The sequence below is a fragment of the Poecile atricapillus genome, chromosome 4, assembly GCF_030490865.1.
Source record: "Poecile atricapillus isolate bPoeAtr1 chromosome 4, bPoeAtr1.hap1, whole genome shotgun sequence".
NCBI lineage: Eukaryota > Metazoa > Chordata > Aves > Passeriformes > Paridae > Poecile > Poecile atricapillus.
In genome coordinates, this window is record NC_081252.1 from 43729797 (window position 1) to 43746055 (window position 16259).

Below are 16259 nucleotides of genomic sequence, written 5' to 3' on the forward strand. Positions count from 1 at the left end.
TTCAGTAGCCAGGGGAAAAAGTATTTCCCTCTAGGACTTCCCTTTTCCAGCAAACTGGTTGATAGGGAGGAAAGAGGAGTTACAGGGTCTTGACACTCAATATTGCAGCACATGGAGGGCTTTTATTACAGGGAGTAATGTCCAGTACTGCAGAGTTTATGAGGTACATGTCATGTCATCCCACTGTCCTTATAAACAACTTCAGTAGGAAAAGCAAGAAAACTGGAACTATTCTGGCAGTAATGCTGATTTCTCAGGAGAGCTGTGTGAATCACTTAACATACATGCCTCAGTTTCCCTGCATTTGCAGTGAGAATATTTTCAGTGTCACCGGGATGTTGAGAGGTTGTTACTCTGTAAGACCAATAGCTTTGTGTGAAAAACTCAGTAATACTGAAAGCTGTTCTTTAGCTCTTAACTCCATAAGGAGAAAAAAGGGAATCTGGATCCAGCTTAAGAATTGCATTCAAATCATGACTATTGTGATGATTCTCTCTTCCTCACAAATCAGTGGTACAACATTAGGGTTTTGTTAGAAATTGTGTAGCAATCAGAAGAGCTGTGTATTGGGAAAATCTGGCAGACTGAAGAAAAGATCCAAAAAGCAGTCCTCAGTGATCTCTCATTCAGAATGCCAATGTAGGACTGAGGAAATTTAGAGCATAGATTTTACCTCTGTTGATATATGGAAAAACTAACCTTGTTACATGCACCTCTACCTGTAGCTTTCTCACAATTAGAAAAGAAATAAATCATTCCAGATTTTTCAGGCATTTTTTATTTTGAGGAAGCTGTAGACTCCCTGCCAATTGAAGCCACCCTCAGGCACAAGAAAATGTCACTTGTCAGGATTCTGTGGAGATAGAAAGTGGGATTGGAAGACAAGTGATTTTTGCCAAATTGCACTTGCTGTGGCCTTCTAGCCTCTCTTAATTTCTTTTATATGTTCTTCTGTATCTTCAGTGTCTGTAATGTTTATATGTTATATAGCAGAAGGGCCTTTTGGTTCACAGTAAATTTATAGGGAAATAATCTAAATCCCCAGTAGTGGCTTGTATAGCTGACCTATGGTCTGACTAATCTAATTTCATTCTTCCAGCATATTTTCAGAGTAATTATTAAATCTGTGCATTTATTTCTGGAGTATATAAATACCCCTTTACAGAATCTTCACTAGCCATCTTCCTCATGGGTAGTAGAGTTTGGGGGAAGGTCTGACATCTGCCTGAGACAAGCCTGGCACTCACACCCTTCTTTGTGCAAGAGAACAATAATGATTAATCCTCTACTTTCTCTTTAGCAGAGAATGGTGCGAGACCTTTAGCACTAAAAATGATAGACTGAAAAATTGATTTTCAGCAGAGATTGTAAATGAGAAGAGAAATTAATGAACAAGATGACTGTCAGAATAACATTTCATAATTGGTAGGAGCTGCAATGGAGGAGGGTTTTGCACTGATCATGGCAAAACTGTCCAAAAAGGCTAGGCGGGTAGGAGAATCTAAAAAGGAATAAAAAAGAAAAGTCTTATCCTAAGGACAATTTTAATTACTTTATCTATCTGATTAAAAACAAATTAATGTGCATTACTTCATTCCACCTTTTTTTTTTTATTTTTCTGTAACTTTTGTAATTAATTTGTGTAATTAGCAATTTATATGGATATATTTGCATATACGTGTGTGTAAATACTTATACAGACACATGTGCATGTATATAATTTTTACATACACATGCACCTATATGTTTCAAAATATAAGACCCCAGTTAATTTTGCACCAGCTGATAAATATCTTGCTATTTAAATCAGGTAAAATTTTAAGCAGACATGGGGAAAATTCTTTGCTCTAGTGTTGCTCTGTTAACTTTCTTTAGCTGGCTTGTTGAAATGTGCCTTAAAGCCCTTGATAGTGATTGTAATCACGTGCAGTGACAGCCTTTGTGTCAGTGTTGGTGAAGATAAAGCTTATCAGCTGTATCCTTTCTGGACTGGAATTTTGCATTAAAAATTAGGGATTTGGTGTTGAAAATCTCACTAGCATTATAAATGCTGTCATTCTTTTAATGAGAGATTCAGCATTGCTGTTACTTGTGACAAAAGTCATGTTAACCACACAAAATCACTGGAAAGAAGAATGTGGTTCTCAGAAAGGAAATTATTCCAAAGACTTGTTTTTTTCTGTTTAAGTCTATTTCTTAACATTTTCATGTTGTCTTATGTTCACAACCTGGGAAATTGCTCAGAGTTAAGTTAATTTTGTAGCAGTCACCTGTAAGTTATTGGAAACATCTGCTTCAACAGAAATACTCTTCCTGTGTTCTCTGTACCAGAGTTTTATTATTGAGTTTGTAGCAATTTGCAGTTATAACCAGTTCCAAAAGGGAATTGGTTATGGAAATCAAACAACTAATTTAAACAACTACCTGAAAGCTTTTGCACTGTGAGGAAAGTGCATGTCCTATATCTTTTGCTGTGCTTAAGACTTGCATTTATATTATGAAGTTTGTTCTGATACATTAGTGTAGGAAATACATTGGAATTTGAATTACATAATTGTTAAGTGTTACATGTTTATATGTCATCAGTCATTCTAAATTGTGGTAAATTAAATGTCGAGGTTTCTTTAGTTTTCTGTGCATTGTGTTGTAAAAGGTTTGTCCTATGTTTATGATTTATTTGCCACTGATTTTATGGATCAGATTGTTAAAACCTAACATTGATGGAGGTATTTGATTGCAGGTTTTGCTGTTTTGAGGTTTTGGTTTTAAGCTTTATGGGTGTTGTGTGCTTTGGTTAAGTCAGAAAATATTTCCTTTTGTTTTGACGGCCTGACTCTCTTATCACCTGTGACTTCCTCCAAACTGTATATTGCATGGTGTGAAATTGGAAAATCTGTTCTGTGTGTGTTCTAATGGATGTGACGGTCATTAAGTATATGAGTCTTCTGACGTTCTAATCAGATGTGAATCAGTCTGTTAAATATCCATGAAGCAACATCTGCTTCACAGAGTGACCTTCTGCTAAAGAATACTTAGCATCTATTAGCAGATCATAGTGCAGATCTGCCTTATTTGAAATGCACTAAACTAGAGTAGTCTACTGCTGTTTAGCAACTAGCTTGTAATAATTTATTGCAGTTAAATAAAGCTTAAAAAAACTCCATTAAATAATTATAGGGATTATATGCCTTTTGAAAACCTTTGTGTTCTACTGAAATTACCCATTTAATTTCAGGGTTGGTTTGTTAAAAAAAACTGAAGTCTAAAGGCACATTAGGGGATCTGTCAGATGCTATTTTCTGTAGGTGTTAATAAAACCAGATTAAAAAAAAAAAAAAAAAACTGAAACAAATTAAAACCAAAAGCAATTTTACCATCTGTTGTGTATTAATTAGAACTTGGTGTATCAAGGGTAAACTTGCTCTTACAGAATGTCACTGAATGTCTGCTAATAGAATAATATGCAAATATATTAGATGATGGGATTATATTGAATTTCTCATTCTGCTTTGGTTGTAGCAAATGTCAAGATGTTGTATAACGAACTTTAATTTTCTTTCTTCTTAGAGCAACCTCCAAATAACCAAGGCCAGTCGACCCTGCAGCCTTTGCCACCTTCTCACAAGCAACATTCAGCACAGCATCACCCATCCATCACCTCACTTAACAGAAACTCACTGACAAATAGGAGGAATCAGAGTCCGGCCCCGCCGGCTGCTTTGCCCGCCGAGCTGCAAACCACACCTGAGTCAGTCCAGCTGCAGGACAGCTGGGTGCTTGGCAGTAATGCACCACTGGAAAGCAGGTAATTACTTGTACTACTACAGACTGTGGCAATGCTAAAGAAAACATTTAACTTAATGTTATGCAGCTGATACTTCCCCTTATTCAGCAGCAAAACTGAAAACTTTTCAGTCTTGAAAAATATGTCCTCACTCTAAAATCCTCAGTGACACTCTTCTCCCTTACAGTCCTATTCCAGAGTAATTAGAGCATTTTAATTTTTCCACGCAAGTATTTTCCTTCCTGTTCATAATCTGTGACTTTTGCCTGTTTGAAGAAATTTCTTGCCTTGCTTGCCAGAAATGTGTCAAATATTACTGTCATACAGATCAAATGTCAAATAACATTCAGTAATAGTTTTTAAGTCTTGTACTTGGTGTCTTAAAAGAAATACTTATGTGAAGCTAGGTGTTTTTAAATGTGGCAGGATTTGGTGAGACAAAAGAACTCAGTTCTGGTGTAATGATAAATTTGTCATTGATAACTGGCTCTAGGAAAGAAGCAGCTAATATGAAGGGTGACATTAGCTTTTTTACGTGCAGAATGATCTATAAAAAAATTGATAGGACTTACTGGCAAAGAGCTGCATTTACCTACAGTGATTAATTAGTACTCATGTAACACTCAATCAGCACTAATTTTTTATTAAGGAAAGCCATAATATTCCAATTTAGTTATTAAACTGAGCATTTATTACTATATTGAAGTTGACAGTAATTCTTGAAAATCTTTATTAAATCGCTTCAGTTTATTCTATTAATCCCTTTAAATTATGTTTTTTAGCAAAGTAAAGATTTAACTAATTTAAAACATACATGACCTTAAGATTCTCTTTTAAGTAGTTTTTAGTGCTACAGGTGTTTCAGGCAACTCCCCTATTAGTTTGGAATGCTTATTCCTTTTCTTAGTTTTCTTGGACTCTTCTGTGCTGTTTATGAGGCATAAGCACTGTGGAACAGCATTCCACTGAAGAGATTTCATCATCATAATCAAACTTAGTTCTTTAGGAAATAGTTTTCTTATAGAAAAAATAAGTTTGTAGTGGGGAAAAGGATGTTTGATGTTTCCCTGATACTAGTTAATCTTAAGTAGATGGGTAAGGTCTTTCATGTTTTCTTCTATTGCCATACATGTTTTTATTGTCTTTATAAAGGTGTTGGACTACTTGAATGAGAATGCCACTTCCAACCTTAAGTATTTTTTGCAGAGTGAAGTCTTTTCATCTTTTAAATATTTCTGATGACAAGCTAAGGGTATTTTGAGTGTACAAGTTTTGAACACTTGTGAATGAGGTAAAATGTAAAAATTTCATGTGAAAACTGACAAAGCCCTACTACCATAGTTTTTCTGATAGTGTTACTTGGTTGGAACTCTGGAGGTGTAGAACCCATCTTATTTATCATTGATTTTTCCCCTTTTGTTTAAGGTTTCCTACTGAGTGTGATTTTCAGGCTCAGTGTCAACTATATTAAAAACTTTGTGATAGGTCTCTTCCTTCATCCTTCTCTTGGACTAAAAAGAGTTGACTTCCTCTTTGGTAATATTTTCGTTTATGCTTATTGTTGGGGTTTTTTTTCTTCTCTTTTTTTTTGACTTTTACTTAGATGACAGCCATTTAGAGGTAGAGAATGTGAATTTCAGCATATATACACAACTATCTTTCTTGCCCTATAGGCTCATACTGATGATGGGTGGCATAAAAATGACATATAGTTTGCTGACATGTGTAGCTGGAGAGTGAATTGACTGGATTTGTGTATGTGCATGTAGGAGAGAGGGATGTATTTGCAAAGCTTGAAGGAGGTATTAGTCCCTATCACTCTGCAGTAGTAGTGAAAGTGATTTCAGAATATATATATTCCATAATATTGGATTGAGCTGTGTTTTTAATAGAATATACTGCAATTTGGCTCTGTGCAAAGTACTATTAACAAGAATCAATGCATTTGTGTGAAGCATTGCTGTTACTGGCTGGAAAGATGAACTGTGAGGTTACAGATCAATGATGTCCAACAGAAACTCCAATTTACATTTTTTAAATAAAAAAAGACTCTTTGCTTAAATGTTTATGAGGTCCTAAAACTAACTTGAATGAATTGATTTATGTGATTGTTTCTTTCATCTTTGATGCTGTCTTTAAATGGCAATGAGATTATCAAACAGAGGCAGAAATTGTCTTCCCTCTATTTGGGCTCAGTAAAATCTAAGTAACAAAAAAATAAAATAAAATTTAAAAAAAAAAAGTAGAATAATGTTTCCTGCAGACTGCAGGACCTTTCATTGTTAATGATCTTTACTATTTTACTGTTCCCTAGCCTGCTGTAAGTTAGGTTTATTTGTAGAGCCAGTAGATCAGCTGCTGGAGGATCCAGCACAAGAGCATAGTATGAACTTCTGAAGAAATCAAAAAACTTTCCATTTTGTTCTTTGAATTACTGGTTGGACAGCCAAAGTCATGCAAATATATGACTACGTGTCAGATGTCTGAATATGATAAAAGATGATTTAGTAATTAAATATTAGTAGGTTTTTTTATTATCATCGAGCTTTAAGGTTTTTTTCCACCTACTAGTTTTAGTAATGATTTCTTGAGCACCAGTATCAGTAGTTACATTCTCATGACTTTGAGTTCTAGTAGGACCTAAATTACTGATATTTAAAAACATATAGTAAATCACTTCTTTAAATACTCTCTCTGTTAAATATTTGAATGTGCAGAATTTTTCTAATGCACAATCAATTATGCATGTTAGAGATGCACAGAGGAAAAGTATGTTAGGACTCATAAATTTGTGGATAAAAATAAGCTGGTAGCATCTCTTAGTGCATTTCCTGGGAAGTATTTCATTAATTTTAGTCACTGAATGTAAAAGATCAATTTGTTGGTAAGGGGAAATTTACATATTCCAGTTAAGGACTAGATCTCTGAGAATATTGCATAACTTTATTCAGAATCTGTGCTAACGTGCCAGTGAATCACAGAGCTTTGCTTTTTCTTACTAGATTTGCTACAAAAAATACTTCATTTGAAAGATGGCTGCATTTTGTATGATGGACTGTGAATTTTTTATAGAAACTGGCCAAGAAACTAACATGTTTTTCATAGTTTACACAGATACTACTTAGTCTTCTCTTACCACTTAGTATTAAAAGTAGAGTCATAGGAACATTACTGTATTCAGATACTTAGCTACTTTTCTTACCAAGAAAAAAAAGAAGATATTGGTTGAAGAAATAGTTGATGGCTGGAAAATATTTTAGCATTTTGAAGGATTTAATTAAAATACTGGAATACCTCAGAAATAGTATAGGCAAAAGATTTTCTGGAATGTGTTATTTCAAAACTGTTCTGTTAACTTGATTCAAACTTCATTTTAGAATGTGAAGACTTCAGAGACTCCTGAAGTGTGATGAACATACATATATGTCATTGTTGAGGTGACTGCTAATGATCTAGTTGTCTTCAATATTGATTAAGGTGTGGAAAGGGTGTTGATAGTTTCCAGGGAAGTTTTAAATCAATTTGTGTAGAGGCTGATTGATTGTCTGCAAAAGCACAGTGTTGTTGGAGATTAAGGCTGCTCAAACCAGCAATTTTACACATTCCACCTGCTAAAACAGTGCCTGGTTTAATCAAATTCAAATCTATTCTAGTCTGTAAATCTTCCAGGTTTTCACACATGGACTTGATTAGAGATGTTCATGGTACAAAATAAAGGCAGAAACTGGGGATGGAGTTCAAGTCCCGCTCTTCTGAAGATCCTGTATATCACTGTGGGTGTGTCACATTGCTGATCTGTGAGTTGAAGGAACAGGACTCTGCTTAGATTGCAGAGAGCATGAATGCATTTGAAAAGTTGACATGCCATAATTATGCAATTATTATATACACACATTAGAAATTAAGTATTGTTTTTTTATTTTTGTTATTTTTATTGTTTAAGTATTGAAGTCAAAAAAGTTGTATTCTTCTGACATTCTCTTGCTGTCGGGTTCTCACTGAGCATCTGTTTGAATCCTAAACCTCCAAGCCCATATGCTTATAAGCTTTCTTTGATGTCAATAGTGTCTTACTTTAGATTTTTCCTGATCCCTCTGGCATCTTTCCTACTCAAATATCCCTTGCTGTCACCATAAGTATTTGGAATTTGATCATGCTGTGTATTTTGTCCCCTGGCTCTTAGGCAAGCACCAGTAGTTCAGAATTCAGTAGCATTTGCACAGTATTCCTTGTGTTTTATCATTCCTGTTTTCAGAGGTACAAAGCCATTGAAGTAAGAATGGACCCAAGTATTTTTCCCCCACATTAATCATTCCCTGGTTTAGATAGGACAAAAGAAATATGTGGTTCTAAACAAAATCATAGTGGCTTACTTAATTTCTCTCCCTCATTTCCTCACTGTTTCCTGAGGGAACCAGGGACTATGATGCTTCCTTTGCCTCTCCTGCTACTGTGCATTGTCATTTGCAGAACATGAGATCCCAATTCACTCTGGTAGCCAGCCCTTTGCATATTTTTCTTGCTGGCTAGCTGTGCCAGATAGCCAGCAAGAGACTGGCTTTTAATAGTCTCAGTTCAGTTTTATTACTTCATCTCTGATCCTGCCTCATCAAGTGAACAATATCCCCCACTACGTACTGCTCAGTCCTTAAGCCTGCCTTGCCACAGGCAGCAGTCAGGAATTTTATTCAAGGACTTGCACATAAATGAGGGATCACCAAAGGGTAATGACCACCTAAAGGCAGCCTTATAACACTGTCTTCAGGTTACAATCCAGTGTCTAGTTCAGAGGACAGCGTGGAAGGCAGATACACATTCTGTTTTGCACAAAATAAGTTACACAACAGAATTAGTATGTTCTTTTTTGTGGGATCATCCCGTTTTTTAATTTGAAATTGCACCTCTAATTTCATTTTTTTGTATCTTTATGTATAGAGAATTAGAAAGTCAAGCAGTCCTTGCAAATGGTCATGACAACCTTATAGAGATGGATGTGTTTTCTCCAACATATCACGATAGCAGTTATGGGTATGTGACTCTTAAAGTGTTTGCATGATGCTAACTATTGACACAGAAGACAAAGTACGATTTAAAAAAAAAAAAATTGCAAGAGGAAAACATCTGAAACAAACTTATTCATCCTTATGTCTGATTTTTTAAAAATTTGTCTAAGTAATTTTTCATACTGACTCATAGTAAATACAAAATTGTAAACTTTTGACTGCCAAATCTTGCTTGCTTTGACTTTAAGACATTAAGAATACAATTGACATTGTATTAATTCTCTATGGCCCAATTCTGCAGGCTGTTGCAAACTATTTGCATGATTAAACATTTGCCAGATCTGATGCTTAGTTTGTAATGCATTTACTACTTGGCAAGTATTTCTTTTAGAAATATTATGACATATTAATATAGCATAAAGAATGAACAATCAAAGAAGTTAACAAGAGTTACATACCTAACCTCCACTATTTTTACCAGCTAGTTTGAGATTGCAACTGCTGATAAACATGTAACTCTAAACAGAGAATTCCATATAAATTAATATTTCAGTTTAAGTAAAATTTATATTTTGGAATTGTTCCATATCTACTTAACTTTGTCAATAACCTGTGTTTAATTTTTGAACTGTTCTGGCATTCTTACGCCAAATCAGTATAATTCATTTCTTACCTACACACACAGAGGAAGAAAAACCCTGACAAAGCAGTACCGTTTCTGAATCGTTAATCATAAATTTACCTTTTTTGTTAGTTTGTTTAAACGCCACAAAAAATTTGGTTTTTATGTCCAAATTCTGCTTTGCTAGTGGTAACTCCTAGCTTCATAAAAGGGACAATGTGCTATATGATTAAATGAGATCTGCAGTTGCCTACTAATTAATCTGTAATATATATTGACACAGTACATTGATCTGCCTCTCCCAAAAACTCTTAAGCTTTCACTTAGACACAAATGAAAATCAACAGCAGGAAGAGCATGGTATGTTAAATTCAATTAGTCAATCATTATCAGCAGACGCAAAGATATTGCAGATATTTGCCAGAAGATCCCAATATATTGCCTTGAAAGTAAAAATGTAAGCATACTGTATTAAAATAGAACAAAGCCAAATATTATTGTTCCCTGTAGAATAGTTACCTTACAGTGCTGGTGCAGATGCGTAAATGCTGTAGTAGAGGTAATAGAACTGCTCCTGGATTATGTTTTGTATGTTTGTAATGGGATCAACAAATGTAAATATTTTAGCAAATGGAGTATATTATATGAAATTTCTGTTAGTTGAGACTAATTCAGGTAACAATACAATGAAATTTATCTTATTTGTAATCCCTTCATTTTTAAAATTATGCTAGCAGGGGTCATCTCCTGGTGTGAAAGTTGTCCAGAGATAATAATACATCAATTCCAAAGCATAATAGATTTGAGACTGCAACATGCTATCAGCATGAAGATTCAGTTTATCAATGTCACTAACATACTGCGTCACAGCTAGAATCATTATATATTTGTTTCTTTGTTTTCATGTCATGCATGTACTACATTATGATATACTATTTCTTCATTTGTATGGCTTAGAGAGAGAATATTAATATAATGAATTTGACAATTTAGTGTAAAAAATTATTATAGAAATAGACATTTTACATTGAAATTCTAATGTTTCATAGGCCTAGACCTAAAGAATAGTTGTTTATAGCTTCGAGAGACGTATTCACAGTGCATTATTTATATAAGACAGCTGGAAAAGTCAATGTATTTTAGTGGTATGTATTGTTGGCTTTATTATTTTCTCTGCTTTACAAACATATATTAGTGCACATGTTGAAAAATCGGCTTTGTTTGAAGTAGGAAGTCTGTTTTCCTTTTACCTAACATGATAGTCCTATTCCCCAAGTTACCTAGGTGTCAAAATCTGAAAATATGTAAGATTCACTAGCAGCAAATGACTGTATTTATTTACTGATAGTTAAAGCTTGCTCGTGTTTTCTATTTTTATATTTTTCTGTATTCTGTATTTTCTTTTTTCTATTGTCATCTCATTTATTGAAATTTTCATACTCATGCAGGGTTTAAAAACTTCCTGTTGTATTTAAGTAGGAATTCTTTGCAAGGAGGTTGATACGGGATTTTTTTCACCTGCTGGGGAGAACATTCAGGAGAGCTGAGTTTAGGACATTCTGTGTTAAACTTAATAGTGAGAGAGGAGAAAACGGAAACAGGCTGAGTACAGATGGGGTAGGAATTGGTGTCCAAATGGGTAGATGGAGGTAGTTGGTTAAGCAAGGTGGGACATAGATGAAATACTAGAGGACTAGAGGCTGAATATCTGGGATGAAAACGGAGATAATTTCTTGTCCTTTACTGCTTGTGATTATTTGTGAATCCTTTGAATTGTATGCACCTCATTACCTATAGGATTGACTCAACATGGGGAGAAACCTTGGCTACTGTCATATGCTCTACTAGTGACAGAAGCCAGAAATAATCAAAGCAAAGATTTTCTATCTGTGATGGCCTATGCAGATGAGAAAGCTTTCAATATGATGTACGTAATGCAGCTCTGGGTCTCCCTTAAACTATATTTCTTTCTTAAATACTTTCCATGTTCCTTTTGAGCACTGGAGACATTGGAGCAATTGTTCTCTTTCAGCTTTATGAAGACAGCAAGGGTAGTAAAAAGATTGGAGGAGTAGCTGTGCTCTACATTCCTTTGATTTTCTGCTTGAGAAGTGTAACTTATTCAATATTTAAGATAGGAACTGGATAAGGTTTGAGTGCCTCATTTCAGAGACAACTTTTTCTGTCTCTGTCTTGGTAGGGATATGATTCCAGAAGAGCAGAGAAGATAAGGAAGTGTAATACAAATCCTTACTGCTCACATAAGCATTTCAGGTCTTCACTGCAAAAATCAGATGCTTTCCTCTGGTCTCCCTTCCTTTGGAGAGAGAACTGTAATAGCAGGAATATTGTATCAGAAATACTGAATTCAGTATAAGAAAGTGCAGTAAAGGGCTGCCAACTTCACTCCCAGCTACTGCCTTCTTCACAAGTGAACATTACCAACCATGTCACTTATTGTAACCTAGGTGGAAGTCTGTGTAAGTACTAGTCCTCTGAGAGACCCAGAGGAAGCCTGTAAGGCAACAGAGCTACCTGATATTTTTTCAGCAATACATAAATCTAGTTTCACTCTTGTTTGGAAAGTAAGTAGTGAGACAGTTCTGCAATGAACAGTATGAGTAGCTACAACTGAGCCTGGTTTCTTCCCTTGTCCATCCAGCACGAGGCATTCTTTGCAGTGGACTCTCTTGCTCATTTCTGCAAAGTGTGGCTTAGCATTGTTTGTTCCCCTTGTTCATCTTCATAGAGTGCAGCATAGCAGAGATGAGCACAAAGGAGCAGGCTTGGCAGAGCCATCTGATCATTCTGGTTCTTTTCATCCCAGATATGCAGAAATGAGCTCCTCCTTCCCTGGGGTCCAGAACTAGCAGCCCGAATATGAATTTGGAGAATCAGTTAAGAGGATAACAGGTGCCCTCTGCATCCTGTAGCACTATATTCTTTCTTGTACCACCCAGAAGGTAGGAGTGATGAAGAGGAAGATTTACTCTAGTGCACCGAAGGAGAGGAAGTTTGGGGCTTTTGTCAGTATTTAGTCCTTCAAGTAATCATGTCCTGGTGACTTTCACAGCAGATTGGGACACTGTCTTGTCTGAATTGCTCTTTGAAGCTTCAGCTGCAGGTTGCTATGCCTGACTTCTCCATTTCTTCAGCAGCCAGCAGTGGAGGTGTAGCCTACAGGAACCAGACATGAAAGAGCACACAAGCAGTAAGGAGGACACTTTAGCCCTAGTAGGACTTTTGTTCTTTTTTGGATGTCAGTGTTCAGTTTGCTAAGAAGGCAGGTCCTTGGTGTAAACCCAGCCAAATTCAAGCAAGTGTTGCCATATGTAAAGTGCTTTTCTGAAACATTTGAATAATCTGGCTAAAGAGGCTTATCTCCATTTCCCACAGATGTTTCCTCTGTTTTTACATATGGATAATAGCTGTCTTTTCTTTCTTTCCCCCAAACTTTGATCATCATTTCATCTGTGATCTTGAAACTTTTTCCAGGATTGTGATAGCATTAATAATGATTCCAAGGAAGCAGGAATTCACTTTTATTTCTTCCTCAGATATTTTTTTACTGCAATTCTGCCCAGGAAATAAACTAAGACAATTTCACAGCATAACACAGTTTCTGTGCTGGCTTGGAGTTATGTTAAATGCAGCCATATGGTTCTATGGAAGTCAGTCATAAGCCTGTGCTAAGGGCAAACTTGTAGCACCAGCTACAAGGTTTCATCTCAGAAGAATGTTAAAAGAAGATGAAGACAGGCATAAAGTGTTCACAGAGAAACAAAAATCCAATTCCTGCTAGAGCCTGCTGGGAAAGCTTATCTCATGCATCAATGAACCAGAGTTCACGTGAAACCTAGCCAGTAATTTCTGTTATCTTTTACATCTTTCCTATAATGTCAGTCGGCAGAGATTAATCTTTTCTTTCTCTCTGTTTCCTCACCTCTGTACAAGGAATCATATTTATTGATGTGATCTATCCATTAGTGAATCGGGCAGAGCTCTCTAATGTCAGGTGGCAGGTGAGGGTCATGGTCTCTCAGAGAACCCAGTCCAATCCAGCATGAATAAGGTCTGTCAGCAGAGAGAGGGCACACCAGTCGGTAGCCGCAGTATTATGATTGATCGTGATCTTGGACCACCGTCTTTTACACGTTTAATGGTTTTCTCCTTGTTCTGACAGTAATGTATGTCGTAGGGGTTTTGGAACAAGCAAAAAGCATGGTAACCCATCCCAGGAGGGAAAAATTCAGCTGGTTTGCATTCAGGAAAGTCAGGGAGAGACAAAAACAAATTCTTAAATGAGAGAAGTCGGAGCAAACTAAAATACCTGCAGGAGGATTTATCTCTCTTTTACTTTCCTAAGATTAATTGATCTCTTTGTATGGAAATGGCAAATAAGCTGCTAAGTCTTTGCACAGAGATAGACGTGAACTATCTCTACATGTGTTAGTGATGATGTATTTGAGGTTGAGCTCCCAAACCTTAGACATGTGTTCTGTGTGCAAGTCTATTGTGCCCATTAGAAACATTAGAAAAATAAAATGATAAAGTTTCAGCTACCCTTATGTCTTGTTAGCTTACATTGGCCTCCTGGTGCTGCCAGACTTCTGTAGAACGTTGCGTTACATTTTTGGAAAGCAGAATTATTGATTACTTCTGTCTCCAGAAAGGTGCATTATGAATTGTGACCACTTAAGGGGGCAAAAATCTGGTGGTTTATTTTTAGTCCAGGTGAGCAATCACAGGTTTTTTTCATTACAAAACAGAATAGTTAACAATTTTTATTCCTAGAGATTCAACAATACCATTAGATTAAACATCAAACCCAGGTCATTAGGAATACTATTGAATTCTAAACAGAGCAGTTGGGTCCTGATACAGAAGCATGTCACCAAAACATAAATTCACTGAAATTTACATTTCTCTCAACTTGTATTCACTCAAAGTGGATTTGATAGAAGTTTTTTTCCACCTCTGGAGCCTTAGGAGAATGCAATTCATGTGTTTCTAATTCCAAGTTTCTAAGGTGTAGCTATTACCTCTTGTGCCTTGGAGTGAATCCAGGCTAACAAATTGAGGACCTTAACAGAATGCATAAGATATTTTACCTTGGCTTGGTTAATAATGTGTTAATTCATGTAATAATATCCACAGATTCAACACACCTTAGAGGCAAATAGATAATTTTAATAGAGTTAGATGCTGGCAGATTTGAATTGGTTTGGGGGGAAGATTAACCTGTGCTCCACAATGTGAAAATTGGTGTGCTCATTTCATAAAATATTTAATTTGTGGTTATAGAAAAAAGAATGGTATTGCCTTAACTAGAAGAGTCCAGTAAAGTACAGTGATCTTTTGAGTCAACAGTGGTCTCCTCTGCTCTTGATTGCTATTGTGTCCAGAGTTTTTCTCAAATTGCAAGGGCAAGAGATGAATCAAATAAAACAGATTAATGGAGTTTTTGTTTACATGAAATAAATTCTAGAGCATCCCAGATATATCTAAATATATGTGGATATTTTGCTACCTTGAGGTAAAAGAAAAAAATGCAAAAAAAATGTTAAGGATAGTTTTTCTTTCCTCTTTCACCTTTCTTCAAGTCACTTTCCATTCCATCAACTTCCCAATGTCAGTTTTGATTTATTCTGCACTGAAACAACAGGTATCTGAACATAGTTTTTCTCATCTCCATAGCTGCCTTTGCCTGACCCACAAAAAGCCTAAATTTTGCTTTTTTGCTTTAGGCAATTAGTTCCTAATGCTTTTGTGTGTTTTACCCTAAAAATAAAGTGAATCAAACAGTAGTATTATAAAAACTTGTCTTTGTGTACTGCGGGGCAAACAGTACATACTCATTATACATGAACAAGGAAATAATCCGTTGAATTTAAATTGAAATTGATAGAAGAAAATACATTTTGATATAGTGCGTGTTTAGCCTGCAGAACAAAATGCCACAAGACATCAGTGAGAGCATGAGTTTTGGACTGTTTAGAGAAAGAGCAAGCTATTAGTGAATAAATAGACTGGAAGGCATTCATTCCCTCCTTTTCTACTGGCCACATTCAGACAGGGTGTAGTTCTTGATGGTCTACCGTACTACAGTAATTCCTGTTTCTACTTATTTGGTTACAGTTTTACAAAGCTGTTGTAACTATTCACTAGCAAACAAGTTACCTCTTTCTCCACAATTTTTGGAATAAACTGACTTTCCTGTTGTTCTGCATATGCTTCCAGGAATCCTACCCCTTACACTGCTTTTTAGACAGACACCTCCATCAGAAGTACAGGCCAGAGATCATTTCTAACACTGGATGCCTTTTATAGTGCAGTCTTCTGAGTGTTAAAGCTGTTCTTCCTCAGTTGGCTTCTGGCAGTGGGCTGTAAGGATCAGAAGAGCCATGTATCACTAACTGGATCATCATGGAACTGACCAAACATTGCATTTAGAACAGCATAGGAGACAGGGCTGCAAGAAAACCTGTAGTGCAGTAGCACTAAGACATTTTTCACTGATGACAACAGAATCTCTCTATTCAGAAACATGATCAAATTAATAGATTTATTCTCCTCCATATTTTTCAGATGATGTTAGTGTACAACGATACACAAGATCCAAAGATTTAGGATTAAATTATTTAGGATTTTTAAACACATATATTCTAAATACAGTTTTATTCTGGATCAGTGGTATTATAGCTCTTAAGATGAGAAGTGTTTAGCTCTTGTATGAATAAGGCCTAGCAATATTGACCTTTATTCTTTGATAGCAGACATCAACTAAATAATAATGTTGCACAAAATAACAATAGCTGCCATTCATTCTCATTGACAGGATGATAAAATA

At 35.8% G+C, this 16259-nt stretch overlaps 1 protein-coding gene across 2 annotated transcripts in view; it reads left to right on the forward strand.

Annotated features, from left to right (window-relative positions):
- The window catches only part of TENM3 (teneurin transmembrane protein 3), a 419680-nt gene that overhangs the window by 275373 nt on the left and 128048 nt on the right, over positions 1–16259 (forward strand). For both annotated transcript variants that reach the window (XM_058837712.1, XM_058837711.1), the window contains exons 7-8: positions 3568–3805; positions 8720–8812. In XM_058837712.1, the coding sequence (XP_058693695.1) occupies positions 3568–3805; positions 8720–8812 (331 nt within the window). The remainder of the gene's footprint in view (positions 1–3567; positions 3806–8719; positions 8813–16259) is intronic.